General features: G+C 39.5%; 1 protein-coding gene across 1 annotated transcript in view; it reads left to right on the forward strand.

The window, feature by feature from the left end:
- Positions 1-16,543, forward strand: part of MICU2 (mitochondrial calcium uptake 2) — a 187,159-nt gene that overhangs the window by 149,127 nt on the left and 21,489 nt on the right. The window contains exon 8 of the mRNA XM_026492985.4: positions 6,708-6,805. Coding sequence (XP_026348770.1) covers positions 6,708-6,805 — 98 coding nt within the window. The remainder of the gene's footprint in view (positions 1-6,707; positions 6,806-16,543) is intronic.

The following is a 16,543-nucleotide window of genomic DNA, read 5'->3' on the forward strand; positions in this document are numbered from 1 at the left end:
AATAGAATCCAACAGTTCAGGGGCGCCTGGGTGGCACAGCGGTTAATCGCCTGCCTTCGGCTCAGGGCGTGATCCCGGCGTTATGGGATTGAGCCCCACATCAGGCTCCTTTGCTATGAGCCTGCTTCTTCCTCTCCCGCTCCCCCTGCTTGTGTTCCCTCTCTCGCTGGCTGTCTCTGTCAAATAAATAAATAAAATCTTTAAAAAAAAAAAAAAAGAATCCAACAGTTCATTAAAAGGATTATCCATCATGATCAAGTGGGATTCATACCTGGGATGCAAGCGTGGTTCAATATTTGCAAATCAATCAGTGTGATACATCATATCAACAAGAAACGACTCAGGAACCATATGATCCTCTCAATCGATGCCAAAAAAGCATTTGACAAAATACAGCATCCTTTCCTGATTAAAACCCTTCAGAGTGTAGGAATAGAGGGTACATTCCTCAGTCTCATAAAAACCATCTATGAAAAGCCTACAGCAAATATCATTCTCAATGGCAAAGGCTGGAAGCCTTTCCCCTACGATCAGGAACACGGCAAGGATGCCCACTCTCGCCACTATTATTCAACATAGTACTATAAGTCCTTACAACAGCAATCAGACAGCAAAAAGGGATACAAGGTATCCAAATCAGCAAAGAAGAAGTCAAAATGTCTGTCTTCGCAGATGACATGATACTCTATATGGAAAACCCAAAAGAATCCACCCCCAAACTACTAGAAGTTATAGAGCAATTCAGTAATGTGGCAGGATACAAAATCAATGCTCAGAAATCAGTTGCATTTCTATACACGAATAATGAGACTGAAGAAAGAGAAATTAGGGAATCCATCCCATTTACAATAGCACCAAAAACCATACGTTACCTCGGAATTAACCAGAGACATAAAGGATCTATATTCTAGAAACTATAAATCACTCTTGAAAGACATTGAGGAAGATACAAAAAGATGGAAAAATATTCCATGCTCATGGATCGGAAGAATTAATACAGTTAAAATGTCCATGCTACCCAGAGCAATCTACACTTTCATTGCTATCCCAATCAAAATACCGATGACATTTTTCAAAGAACTGGAACAAATAGTCCTTAAAATTGTATGGAACCAGAAAAGGCCCCGAATCGCTAAGGAACTGTTGAAAAGGAAAAACAAAGCTGGGGGCATCACAATGCTGGATTTCGAGCTGTACTACAAAGCTGTGGTCACAAAGACAGCATGGTACTGGCACAAAAACAGACACATAGACCTGGAACAGAATAGAGAACCCAGAAATGGACCCTCAGCTCTTTGGGCAACTAATCTTTGATAAAGCAGGAAAAAACATCTGGTGGGAAAAAGACAGTCTCTTCAATAAATGGTGCTATGAAAATGGACAGCTACGTGCAAAAGAATGAAACTTGACCACTCTCTCACACCATACACAATGATAAACTCCAGATGGTTGAAAGACCTCGATATGAGACAGGAATCCATCAAAATCCTAGAGGAGAACATAGGCAGCAACCTCTACGACATTGGCCAAAGCAACCTTTTTCATGACACATCTCCAAAGGCAAGAGAAACAAAAGATAAAATGAACTTGTGGGACTTAATCAAGATAAAAAGCTTCTGCACAGCCTAGGAAACAGTCAAAAAAACTAAGAGGCAGCCCATGGAATGGGAGAATATATTTGCAAATAGGCAGAAGATATGAACAGACACTTTTCCAATGATGACCTACAAATGGCTAACAGACACGTGAAAAAATGTTCAAAATCATTAGCCATCAGGGAAATTCAAATCAAAACCACAGTAAGATACCACCTTACGCCAGTCAGAATGGCAAAAATTGACAAGGCAAGAAACAACAATTGCTGGAGAGGATGGGAGAAAGGGGGTCCCTCCTACACTGTTGGTGGGAATGCAAGTTGGTACAGCCACTCTGGAAACAGTGTGGAGGTCCCTTAAAAAGTTTAAAATAGAGCTACCCTATGACCCAGCCATTGCACTACTAGGTATTTACCCCAAAGATACAGACGTAGTGAAGAGAAGGGCCATATGCACCCCAATGCTCATAGCAGCATTGTCCACAATAGCCAAATCGTGGAAGGAACCGAGATGCCCTTCAACAGATGACTGGATTAAGAAGTTGTGGTCCATATATACAATGGAACATTACTCAGCTATCAGAAAGAACGAGTTCTCAACATTTGCTGCAACATGGACGGCACTGGAGGAGATAATGCTAAGTGAAATAAGCAGAGAAAGACAATTATCATATGATTTCTCTCATCTATGGAACATAAGAAGTAGGAAGATCGGTAGGGGAAAAAGGGATAAAGAAAGGGGGGGTAATTAGAACGGGGAATGAAGCATGAGAGACTATGGACTGTGAGAGACAAACTGAGGGCTTCAGAGGGGAGGGGGGTGGGAGAATGGGATAGGCTGGTGATGGGTAGTAAGGAGGGTATGTATTGCATGGTGCCCTGGGTGTTATACGCAACTAATCAATCATCGAACTTTACATCAGAAACCACGGATGTACTGTATGGTGACTAACATAATATAATAAAAAAAACATTAAAATAAAAAGAAAAAATAAACCTGTTGCGTTTTTATGCACCAAAAACAATAAAATATCTAGGAATAAACTAACCAAAAAGGTAAAAGAACTGCACTCTGAAAATGATAAAACCCTGATGAAAGAAATTGAAGATGACACAAAGAAATGGAAAGACATTCCATGCTCATGGATTGGAAGAACAAATACTGTTAAAATTGGTCTATACTCTCCAAAGCAATCTAGACATTTCATGCAATCCCTACGAAATACCAACAGCATTTTTCACAGAACTAGAACAAACCATCCTAAAATTTGTATGGAACCATAAAAGACCCGGAATAGCAAAAAACAACCTTGAACAAGGAAAGAACTGGAGGCATCAGAATTCCAGACTTCAAGTTGTGTTACAAAGCTGTAGTGATCAAAACAGTATGGTATACTGGCACACATAGTTAAGTGGAACAGAGTGGAAAACTCAGAAATGAACCCACAACTATAGGGTCAATTAATCTTCTACAAAGCAGGAAAAAATATCCAGTGGGCAAAAGACACTCTCTTCAACAAATGGCTTTGGGAAAACTGGATGGCAACACCCAAAAGAATGGAACTGGACCACTTTGTTACACCATACACAAAAATAAATTCAAAATGGATTAAAGACCTAAATGGGAGACTTGAAACCATAAAAATCCTAGGAGAGTACACAGACCGCAACTTCTTTCCTGAGGCAAGGGAAGTAAAAGCAAAAATAAACTATTGGGACTACATCAAAATAAAAACCTTCTGCACAGTGATGGAAACAATCAACAAAGCTAAAAGGCAACCTACAGAATGGAAGAAGATATTTTCAAATGACCTATCCAATAAAGGGTTAGTAGCCAAAATATATAAAGCACTCTTACAGCTCAATACCAAAAAAAACAAATACTGCAATTAAAAAATGGGCAGAAGACATGAATTGACATTTGTCCAAAGAAGATATACAAATGGCCAACAGACACATGAAAAGATATTCATCATCACTTGTCATCAGGGAAAAGCAAATCAAAGCTACAATTAGATATCACGTCTCACCTTCAGAATAGCTAAAATCAACAACACAAGATTTGGAGAAAGGGGTACCCTCTTGCATTGTTGATCAAAATGCAAACTGGTGTAGCCACTCTGGAAAACAGTATGGACATTCCTCAAAAAGTAGAACTAGAACTACCCAGTGATCCAGTAGTCACACTAGTAGGTATTTACCAAAAAAGATTTTTTTAAATACTAACTCAAAGGAATACGTGGACCTCAATGTTTATAGCAGCATTATCTACCATAGACAAATTATGGAAAGAGCCCAAGTGTCCATTGACTGGTGAATGGAAAAAGAAAACGTGGTGTGTATATAAACAGTGGAATATTACTCAACCATAGAAAGAATGAAATCTTGTCATTTAAAATGACATGGATGGAGCTAAAGAGTATTATGCGAAGCGACATTAAGTCAGAGAAAGACAAATACCATATGATTTTGCTCACGTGTGGAAATTTAAGAAACAAACAAAATGTAACAAATGAACATAGGGAAGAAAAAAGAGAGAGCAGGGCAAGTCATACAATAGACTCTTAGCTATAGAGAACAAACTGATAGTTACCAGAAGGGTGGTGGGTGGAGGGATGGGTTAAATAGGTGATGAGATTAAGGAGGGCACTTGTTGTGATAACCACCAGGTAATGTATGGAAGTGTTGAACCACCATATTGTACGCCTGAAACTAATCCTACACTCTATGTTTAATTAACTGGAACTTAAATAAAGACTTAAAGAAAAGAAGACAACCCAGTTAAAAACTGGGCAAAGGACTTGAGTGGACATTTTCCCAAAGAATATAAACAAATAGCCAACAACCACATGAAAAGATGTTCAACATCATTAATCCTAGGACAGTGCAAATTAAAATCAGAGTGAGATATCACAACAAATCCATCAAATGACTTAAATAAAATAATTGACAATACCAATGACTGCAAGATGCAGAGAAACTGGATCATTCATCCACTACTAGTGGGAATGTAAAATGATACTGCCACTGTGATAAAACTAACTGCACTCCTGGGCATCCATCCTAGAGAAATGAAAACCTGTGTTCATACTAAAACCTGTCCACAGATGCTTTTAGCAGCTTTATTTGTAATAGCCAAAAACTGGAAACAACCCAGATATTCTTCAACAGGTGATGGTTAAACTGGTAATCTGTACAATGGATTAGTACTCTGCAATAAAAAGGAACAAACTATTGATACAGCAACGGTCTGCATGAATATCCGGAGAATTCTGCTGAACAAAAAAATGCCAAAACCAAGTTACAGATCATATGGTTCTATTTATGTAACATTTTTAAATGACAAAATTATAGGAAAATAAAGTCGATTAGCGGTTGCCAGAGGTCAAAGAGAGGGTGGGTGGGAGAGATCAATGTGGCTGTAAGAGCAAAGGATTGTTGTAGTGAAGGAAATGTTCTTCTGTGTGTTGACTGTGTCAGGTTATATTGTTTTGCAAGATGTCACCAGTCACCATTGGAGGAAACTGAGTAAAGGGTACAAGAGATCTTTTCGGTGTTATTTTGTGCAGTTGTGCATGAATTTACAATTGTCTCAGAATAGAAAAAAATTTTAATATAAATAAAGGGCTTATGGGGACATGCATTGTTCCTTGCATTATGTGTTCTAGACTGGGTGTTTGTGTCTTTTGCTGATTTGTTCTATTTCTTGCTGCAGTGCCTTTGCTTAGTTGTCATGTTGTTTCTTTTGCTCATGCTCATGCCCTGTCCTGACCTTCTCATTGCTGTGGTAGAGCACAAATGAAATTCTTTGCTTCTCTTCCCACCTTACCTGGAACTAATTTATCTTTGTCCTTCCGAGCTGCAGGCATTGCGTTTTGGTCCACTGCTCTGTAGACCAAAGGGGTGGAGGCAAAGAGGAGGAGACTCCTCTGGGTAAATGCAGGCCTTCCTCAAGAACCTATATTCTGTTCATCATTCTGATCTCATTAAGCATCCTAGACACAGCTCTCTCCTCCCCTTCCAAGGTACATCCCACTCTATGTACTTAGGGTTTGTCCCTCAATATAGTATAGAGCCCTGAAAGATTCTGCACCCTGGAAGCCCTCCTGCCCTCTGCTTAAGTCTCAGCAAGCTCTATAGGAGCTTCTATTGGAGTTGTCCTTGACTTGTCTCCACTAATCTACTATCACTAAATCGAAGTTTTTAATGAAGTTCTAATCTAATAGCCTCACTCCCACTGCTATTTCTGAGAAGTAGGGGTAGGGGTAGGATTAAGAGACACGGGGGACTATCCAACACCTGAATCTAGTGTTTCTTGTTCCAACTGCTCCTTTTCAAAATATTTGGTTTAAATTTGTAACCCCTTTTATTGTTTAGTTGTGGCTGAAAATCTTATAGCAGTTCTATTTTGTCATTATTTTGTTTTATTAGAGATTTGAAAGAGAATCTGTGAATCTGCTTTACTCAGTACTTTAATGGAATTCTCACTTAATAATTTTATAATTATGAAAAGCAGGTGTTTTTCAAATATTTCTAATACTCAGCAAAAACTCAAAGGCCTTCTGGCTTTAATTCTCTCTGTCCTGCTTTATTAAAAAATGCCTCAAGAGGCACCTGTGTGACTCAGTCGGTTAAGTGTCTGCCTTTCGGCTCAGGTCATGATCCCAGGGTCCTGGGAGTGAGCCCCACATCAGGCTCCTTGCTCAGAGGAAGTGGGGGGGTCCTGCTTCTCCCTTTCCCTCTGCCTGCTGCTCCCCCTGCTTGTGCCCTCTCTCTGTCAAATAAATAATCTTTTTTAAAGATGCCTTGAGATCACATTTTGAAATAATATTTATTTCACTATTCTAAGCTCTCTTTTTGGATTGATCTAAGATTTTGTTTACTGCTAAAGTCCATCTTGAGTATTTTGAGTATTTTAGTCCTCATTATTTTTCTCTTGCTTAAGCAGAGACAGTTATAGAATAGTATTATGCAAAGTAACAGATAGGATTCTTCCACCCTTGTTGTTGTTACAGGAATCTTTATGGATATTGTCCTAAAGAGTTCCAGTCTACAAGGTCCATTTTCATTCTTGGTTATAATTACTTGAAATTATTGTATCATTTTTTTATAGGAATCAACAGTGAAAGAACCTGGAATTACCACAACCCTTCAGATACATTTCTTCGGAAAAAGAGGAGAAAGAAAACTTCATTATAGGGAATTTCGAAGGTAAATGGAAATATTTATATTCATTTAGGGAAATTTATTGGTAAAAGGTTTATAAAACGACTGAATATACTCATTTCCCAGAACTCCAGACAATAAAACTAAATGTATGGATCTATATAATATTTATCTCTGAGAACAAAACCAAAACCCATAAACTGAAGTTACTATGCTCGAAAATATCTAACCTATTATGAAAAATAATATGTTTTATAGAATACAATTTTTTTTATTTTTTTTTTTTTTTATTTTTTTTTAGCCAGGGCTGTCATAGATGTATGGAGGGTTTTGGTAGCACAGATCACATAGTGTACTAGTTTGGAGTTTGGGAGTAGATCAGGGAAGACTCTGAAGGAAATGGCACCTAAGCTGAATCTTGACAGATGAGCAGGACAGGAAAGCATCTGAGAAAGAGAACAGCATGAGAAAAGGCGAGGCATGAAAATGTGTGGTTTGTAAAGGGAATTATAAGCAGTTGAGTCTAGAGTGGTAAGCATAAGGTGGTGTGATAAAAAGTGAGACCAGAGGCTGGAGAAGTGTGTACTTGCCTGCGGAAGACTTTGTACTCTGAAAGATCAAGCTTGAATTAACAGTGGGAGGTCCTGAAGAATGATGCATGAATAATATCTGGTCAGATGTGCCTGTCATTCTGGCAGCAGAATAAAGGATAGATTTTATGAGAGAGAAGACCATTCAGATATTCCAGATAAGAAATGATGAGAGCCTTGAACTGGTGTAGTGGCAATACTTTGAATTAGAGTTTTCAAGACCTGTGTAGGAGATGAAATTGTAGGGCTTACTGATTGAGGAATGAGGTGGAATGCATGAAGACCCAAGTTTCTGAATTACGTCCAGTCACAATGTACCCCATAACTAAACTCCAGTAAGTCATTTTAACCTCTCTAGAAAAGTTTTTCTCCACAAAATTCTTTAGAATGTCTCTTCTTACGTACTTAAAAAATATTACTATCTTCAAATTTCTTAAAGTTTGAAAATAAATACCATGATTTAAAACCAAGCAAAGCCATTATCATCAACTCTACTTGTTCACGCTGATACACCACTCCCCCTTTTAAGATTCGATAAGCAGGTTAATTTTTAAAGTTGTTCTGATTTTAATTTTCTTTAAAGGGATAATTTTATTTAAAATTCTTATTTAAAAAAAAATTTTGCCAGCATTTCTGTAAATAATGAACTCAGTGAAATTTTCATGCCATCATACAGTTAAAAAAAGATCCAGTTAACAGCAAATGCTTTAAATGCAGTTTTTTAAGAACTTGTCTCTTGCAGAGAGCAAAGTTCTCCTAAAGTTAAAATTGTTATTGTACTAGATAGAATTGATAATCATAAAATAACTTTAAAATTTTGCATAAGTCCGGGGGACGGAGTTAAGATGGTGGAGGAGTAGGGGACCCCTTTTTCAGCTGGTCCCCTGAGTCGAGCTGGATAGGTACCAGACCATCCTGAACATCCACGGAATCAGCCTGAGATGCAGGAAGATACATCTGGATCTCTACAAATGAACATCTCCCGCGCTGAGTATTGAGGTACGAAGCGGGGAGCTGTGAATCCGCGCACAGATATCAGAAGATAAACGGAAGGGGGAGGGAACCGCCGCATTCGGGCGCCGGGAAGCGGTAGCCACCTGCACGGGGGAGCGGGCAGACTCACGGACTGGCACCCGAGAGAGAGCGGACTGAGACCGTGATCCAGGGAACGCAGGGGACCAGACTGAAAACCAGAGCTACGGAGTGTGCGAACCACACTGAGACGGACGTCCGGAGCGCGCGGGGGTGGCTGGCAGTGTTAGAAACACAAAGGACAGACGAGCCGGCCCTGGAAGTCAGGGCTGGGACACCGGCTATGGGGCGCACATCCAGGGACGCTGCGGCGTTGAGCAGCACCAACAGAAACAGAATTAAAGTGGAAAGAACACCAGTGGAGAAGAGTCTGCGATCCCTCTGTTCTGAGACAAAGGCTGAGATTAGGCTATTGCTGCTCTGACTATCAGAAGGGCACAGCAAACATCCAGGGAAAGCCGCCAGAGAACAAAAGCCTGGAAATACTGGCTCACAGTGTTCCCATCCCCCATCCCCCTTCCCAGGGGACACATAGACTACCCAAACAGGGTTGCCTGAGTATCGGCACGGCAGGCCTCTCCCCCAGAAGGCAGGCTGAAAAATCAAGAAGCCCACATCCCTACGTCCCTGTAAAACAAGTGCGCACTGCCAGGGTCCCGGCCAATAATTAGGGCTCTGGACAACCCTGCAGCCTCTCCTCATCAGAATGACGAGAAGGAGAAATCCCCCGCAGCAAAGAAAAGAGAATGAGTCTGTGGCCTCTGCCACAGAGCTAATGGATATGGATATAACCAAATTATCAAAAATGGAATTCAGAGTAACAATGGTCAAGATGATGTGTAGACTTGAAAAAAATATTAATGAAAATATTAACGAGAATATGGAATCTCTAAGGGCGGAAATGAGAGTGAATCTGGCAGAAATTAAAATACTGTGAATCAAATGCAGTCAAAACTAGAGGCTCTGACGGCCAGGGTGAATGAGGCAGAAGGACGAATCAGTGAGCTGGAGGATGGGTTAGTAGAGAGAAAGCTAAAATAGAAACTTGGCTCAAAAAAATCCACTCTCAAGAATGTAGGTTACGGGGGATTACTGACTCAATGAAACGTTCCAGTGTCAGAATCATCGACATCCCCGAGGGGGTGGAGAAAAACAGAGGTCTAGAAGAGATATTTGAACAAATTGTTACTGAAAACTTCCCTAATCTACCAAAGGAAACAAACTTTCATGTCCAAGAGGCACAGAGGACCGCTCCCAAGGTCAACCACGACAAACCTACGCCACGTCACGTCATAGTGCATTTCGCAAATTTTATATCCAAGGATATAGTATTGAAAGCGGCCAGGGCAAAGAAATTTCTCACGCACCAAGGAAAAGGTATCAGAATTACGTCAGATCTGTCTACACAGACCTGGAATGAGAGAAAGGGTTGGGGGGGACATTTTTAAAGCTCTTTCAGAGAAAAACATGCAGTCAAGGATCCTTTATCCAGCAAGGCTGTCAATCAGAATTAATGGAGAGATAAAGACTTTCCAGAATCGCCAGTCATTGACCAATTTCATAACCACGAAACCAACCCTACAGGAGATATTAAGGGGGGTTCTATAAAAGTAAAAGGCCCCAAGAATGATACAGAACAGAATGTCACAATCTATAGAAACAAAGACTTTACAGGCAATATGGCATCATTAAAATCATATCTCTCAATAATCAGTCTCAATGTAAACGACGTAAATGCTCCCATAATGCCACAGGGTTGCAGATTGGATAAAAAGACATGACCCATCCATTTGCTGTCTACAAGAGACTCATTATGAACCTAAAGATACATCCAGACTGAAAGTAAAGCGATGGAATACCATCTTTCATGCCAATGGACCTCAAAAAAAAGCTGGGGTAACAATTCTCATATCAGACAGATTGGATTTTATTTTATTTTTTTTTTTTAAAGATTTTATTTATTTATTCGACAGAGATAGAGACAGCCAGAGAGAGAGGGAACACAAGCGGGGGGAGTGGGAGAGAAAGAAGCAGGCTCATAGTGGAAGAGCCTGATGTGGGGCTCGATCCCATAACGCCGGGATCACGCCCTGAGCCAAAGGCAGACGCTTAACCACTGTGCCAGCCAGGTGCCCCAGACAGATTGGATTTTAAACTAAAGACTATAGTTAGAGACACAGAAGGGCACTATATTATTCTTAAAGGATGTATCCAACAAGTGGATATGACAATTATAAATATATATGCCCCCAACAGGGGAGCATCAAGATACACAAGCCAACTCTTAACCACAATAAAAAGACATATAGATAAAAATACGTGAATAGTAGGGGACTTCAACACTCCACTATCAGAAATAGAGCACCTAAGCAGATAATCGACAAAGAAACAAGAGCTTTGAATGCCATACTCAACGAGTTGGGCCTCATAGATACATAGAACACTGCACCCCAGAACCAAAGAATCCTCATTCTATTCTAATGCCCATGGAACATTCTCAAGAATAGACCATGTTCTGGGTCACAAAACAGGTCTCAACCGATACCAAAAGACTGAAATTATTCCCTGCATATTCTCAGACCACAACACTCTGAAATTGGAACTCAACCACAAGGAAAAATTTGGAAGAAACTCAAACACTTAGAGACTAAGAACCATCCTGCTCAGGAATGACTCGATAAACCAGGAAATCAAAAATCAATTTAAACAATTGATGGAGACCAACAAGAATGAAAACACAACAGTCCAAAACCTATGGGATACTGCAAAGGCAGTCCTAAGGGGGAAATACATAGCCATCCAAGCCTCACTCAAAAGAATAGAAAAATCTAAAATGCAGTCTTTATATTCTCACCTCAAGAAGCTGGAACAGCCACAGAGGAACAGGCCTAATCCATGAACGAGAAAACAGTTGATCAAGATTAGAGCAGAAATCAATGAATTAGAAACCAGGAGCACAGTAGAGCAGATCAACAGAACTAGAAGCTGGTTCTTTGAAAGAGTAAATAAAATAGACCACTAGCAAGACTTATCCAAAAGAATAGAGAAAGGACCCAAATTAATAAAATTATGAACGAAAAGGGAGAGGTCACCACCAACACCAATGAAATTGGAAGGATTATTAGAAACTTTTATCAACAGCTTTATGCCAATAAATTAAGCAATCTGGAAGAGATGGAGGCCTTCCTGGAAACCTATAAACTACCAAGACTGAAACAGGAAGAAATTGATTTTTTAAACAGGCCAATTAATTATGAAGAGATTGAGTCAGTGATAAACAACCTTCCAAAAAACAAAACTCCAGGACCAGATGGTTTTCCTGGGGAATTCCACCAAACATTCAAAGAAGAAATAATACCTATTCTCCTAAAGCTATTTCAAAAAATAGAAACAGAAGGAAAGCTACCAAACTCATTCTCTGAGTCCAGTATTACCTTGATCCCCAAACCAGGCAAAGACCCCATCAAAAAGGAGAATTACAGACCAATTTTCCTGATGAATATGGACGCCAAAATCCTCAACAAGATCCTGTCTAATAGAATCCAACAGTACATTAAAGGGATCATTCATCATGACCAAATGGGATTCATCCCTGGGATGCAAGGGTGGTTCAACATTTGCAAATCTATCAGTGTGATACATCATATCAACAAGAAAAGACTCAGGAACCATATGATCCTCTCAATTGATGCCGAAAAAGCATTTGACAAAATACAGCATCCTTTCCTGATTAAAACCCTTCAGAGTGTAGGGCTAGAGGGTACATTCCTCAATCTCATAAAAACCATCTATGAAAAGCCTACTGCAAATATTATTCTCAATGGGAAAGGCTGGAAGCCTTTTCCTTAAGATCAGGAACACGACAAGGATGCCCACTCTCGCCACTATTATTCAACATAGTACTAGAAGTCCTTGCAACAGCAATCAGACAACAAAAAGAGATAAAAGGTATCCAAATCGGCATTGAAGAAGTCAAATTGTCTCTCTTCGCAGATGACATGATACTCTGTATGGAAAACCCAATAGAATCCACGCCCAAACTATTAGGAGTTATAGAGCAATACAGTAACGTGGCGGGATACAAAATCAATGCTCAGAAATCAGTTGCATTTCTGTACACGAATAACGAGAACGAAGAAAGAGAAATTAGGGAATGCATCCCAATTACAATAGCACCAAAAACCATACGTTACCTTGGAATTAACTTAACCAGAGATGTAAAGGACCTATATTCTAGAAACTATAAATCACTCTTGAAAGACATTGAAGAAGACACAAAAAGATGGAAAAATATTCCATGCTCATGGATCGGAAGAATTAACATAGTTAAAATGTCCATTCTACCCAGAGCAATCTACACTTTCAATGCTATCCCGATCAAAATACCAATGACATTTTTCAAAGAACTGGAACTAATAGCCCTTAAATTTGTGTGGAACCAGAAACGGCCCCGAATCACCAAGGAATTGTTGAAAAGGAAGAACAAAGCTGGGGGCATCACAATGCTGGATTTCGAGCTATACTACAAAGCTGTGATCACAAAGACAGCATGGTACTGGCACAAAAACAGACACATAGACCAATGGAACAGAATAGAGAACCCAGAAACGGACCCTCGGCTCTTTGGGCAACTAATCTTTGATAAAGCAGGAAAAAACATCCGGTGGGAAAAAGACAGTCTCTTCAATAAATGGTGCTGGGAAAATTGGACAGCTACATGCAAAAGAATGAAACTTGACCACTCTCTCACACCATACACAAAGATAAACTCTAAATGGATGAAAGACCTTGATGTGAGACAGGAATCCATCAAAATCCTAGAGGAGAGCATAGGCAGCAACCTCTACGACATTGGCCACAGCAATCTTTTTCATGACACATCTCCAAAGGCAAGAGAAACAAAAGATAAAATGAACTTGTGGGACTTCATCAAAACAAAAAGCTTCTGCACAGCCAAGGAAGCAGTCAAAAAAACTAAGAGGCAGCCCACGGAATGGGAGAATATATTTGCAAATGACACTACAGATAAAGGACTGGTATCCAAGATCTACAAAGAACTTCTCAAACTCAAAAAACAAGAAACAAACAAATCATAAAATGGGCAGAAGATATGAACAAACACTTTTCCAATGAAGACATACAAATGGCTAACAGACACATGAAAAAATGTTCAAAATCATTAGCCATCAGGGAAATTCAAATCAAAACCACACTAAGATACCACCTTACGCCAGTTAGAATGGCAAAAAATGACAAGGCAAGAAACAATTGTTGGAGAGGATGTGGAGAAAGGGTGTCCCTCCTACATTGTTGGTGGGAATGCAAGTTGGTACAGCCACTCTGGAAAACAGTGTGGAGGTCCCTTAAAAAGTTAAAAATTGAGCTACCCTACGATCCAGCCCTTGCACTACTGGGTATTTAACCCAAAGATATAGACGTACTGAAGAGAAGGGCCATATGCACCCCAATGTTCATAGCAGAAATGTCCACAATAGCTAAATCATGGAAGGAGCTGAGATGCCCTTCAACAGATGACTGGATTAAGAAGTTGTGGTCCAAACTAATGAATCATCGAGCCTTACATCGAAAACCGGGGATGTACTGTATGGTGACTAACATAATATAATAAAAAATCATTATTAATAAAAAAAAAAAAAGAAGTTGTGGTCCATATATACAATGGAATATTACTCAGCTATCAGAAAGAACGAGTTCTCAACATTTGCTGCTACATGGACAGCAGTGGAGGAGATAATGCTAAGTGAAATAAGTCAAGCAGAGAAAGACAATTATCATATGGTTTCTCTCATCCATGGAACATAAGAACTAGGAAGATCAGTAGGGGAAGAAAGGGGGGTAGTCAGAGGGGGGAGTGAAGCATGAGAGACTATGGATTCTGAGAAACAAACTGAGGGCTTCGGAGGGGAGTGGGGGAATGGGATAGGCTCGTGATGGGTAGTAAGGAGGGCACGTATTGCATTGTGCACTGGTGTTATACGCAACTAATGAATCATCGAACTTTACATCAAAAACCAAGGATGTACTGTATGGTGACTAAGATAATATAATAAAAAATATTTTTTAAAATTTGCATAAGTCATAAAGTAACAGAAAATAGCCTCTGTGAATATAATGTTTCTAAAAACTTTCACCAACATACTAACCAAATTAATAATTAAAATTCCACAGAAGTTTGATAATAGATACTGTTTTAGGAGATATAGCTTATTAGTTTCAAGGAAAGGCAAGGAAGGTGACACAAAATAACAGCTTTTGTGGTAGCTGCTTACAATATTTGCCTATAGATATTAGCTTTGCATTTAGAGAAGCAGTACTGATTTTGAAAAACACATATTTGAGGTTTAGACAGACCTGGGTACAAGTGCAGAACTTCACTATTTACTAAGTGGGATTTGATGAACAAGCAGTTACACCTGAGTCTCCAGTCCAGTCCGTTTCTTCATCTCTGAAATGACAATGCTGATATGTACTTAATGATTTTATATATACATATATATGTTAATTTATTATGTGATTATATATAATTATATATAATGAATGTATTGATTAATGTATAAGTTTTAGTATGTTGATTTATATATAATTTCTTTTTTTTTTAAATATTTTTTTAATTATATTATGTTAGTCACCATACAGTACATCCCCGGTTTCCGATGTAAGGCTCGATGATTCATTAGTTGCGTATAACACCCAGTGCACCATGCAATATGTGCCCTCCTTACTACCCATCACCAGTCTATCCCATTCCCCCACCCCCCTCCCCTCTGAAGTCCTCAGTTTGTTTCTCATAGTCCATAGTCTCTCGTGTTTCATTCCCCCTTCTGATTACCCCCCCTTTCTTTATCCCTTTCTTCCCCTACCCATCATCCTAGTTCTTATGTTCCATAGATGAGAGAAATCATATGATAGTTGTCTTTCTCTGCTTGACTTATTTCACTTAGCATTATCTCCTCCAGTGCCGTCCATGTTGCAGCAAATGTTGAGAACTCGTTCTTTCTGATAGCTGAGTAATATTCCATTGTATATATGGACCACAACTTCTTAATCCAGTCATCTGTTGAAGGGCATCTCAGCTCCTTCCATGATTTAGCTATTGTGGACATTGCTGCTATGAACATTGGGGTGCATATGGCCCTTCTCTTTACTACGTCTGTATCTTTGGGGTAAACACCCAGTAGTGCAATGGCTGGATCATAGGGTAGCTCAATTTTTAACTTTTTAAGGGACCTCCACACTGTTTTCCAGAGTGGCTGTACCAACTTGCATTCCCACCAACAATGTAGGAGGGACACCCTTTCTCCACATCCTCTCCAACAATTGTTTCTTGCCTTGTCAATTTTTGCCATTCTAACTGGCGTAAGGTGGTATCTCAGTGTGGTTTTGATTTGAATTTCCTTGATGGCTAATGATTTTGAACATTTTTTCATGTGTCTGTTAGCCATTTGTATGTCTTCATTGGAAAAGTGTCTGTTCATATCTTCTGCCCATTTTTTGATTTGTTTGTTTCTCGTGTATTGAGTTTGAGAAGTTCTTTGTAGATTTTGGATACCAGTCCTTTATCTGTAGTGTCATTTGCAAATATATTCTCCCATTCCGTGGGCTTCCCCTAGTTTTTCTGACTGTTTCCTTGGCTGTGCAGAAACTTTTAATCTTGATGAAGTCCCACAAGTTCATTTTATCTTTTGTTTCTCTTGCCTTTGGGGATGTATCATGAAAAAGGTTGCTCTGGCCGATGTCGTAGAGGTTGCTGCCTATGCTCTCCTCTAGAATTTTGATGGATTCCTGTCTCACATCAAGGTCTTTCATGCATTTGGAGTTTATCTTTGTGTATGGTGTGAGAGAGTGGTCAAGTTTCATTCTTTTGCATGTAGCTGTCCAATTTTCCCAGCACCATTTATTGAAGAGACTGTCTTTTTCCCACCGGATGTTTTTTCCTGCTTTATCAAATATTAGTTGCCCAAAGAGCCGAAGATCCATTTCTGGGCTCTCTATTCTGTTCTTTAGTCTGTGTGTCTGTTTTTGTGCCAGTACCATGCTGTCTTTGTGATCATAGCTTTGTAGTACAGCTCGAAATCCGGCATTGTGATGCCCCCAGCTTTGTTTTTCCTTTTCAGCAGTTCCTTGGAGATTCAGGGCCTTT

The sequence above is a fragment of the Ursus arctos genome, unplaced genomic scaffold (genome assembly GCF_023065955.2).
Source record: "Ursus arctos isolate Adak ecotype North America unplaced genomic scaffold, UrsArc2.0 scaffold_10, whole genome shotgun sequence".
Classification (NCBI taxonomy): Eukaryota; Metazoa; Chordata; class Mammalia; order Carnivora; family Ursidae; genus Ursus; species Ursus arctos.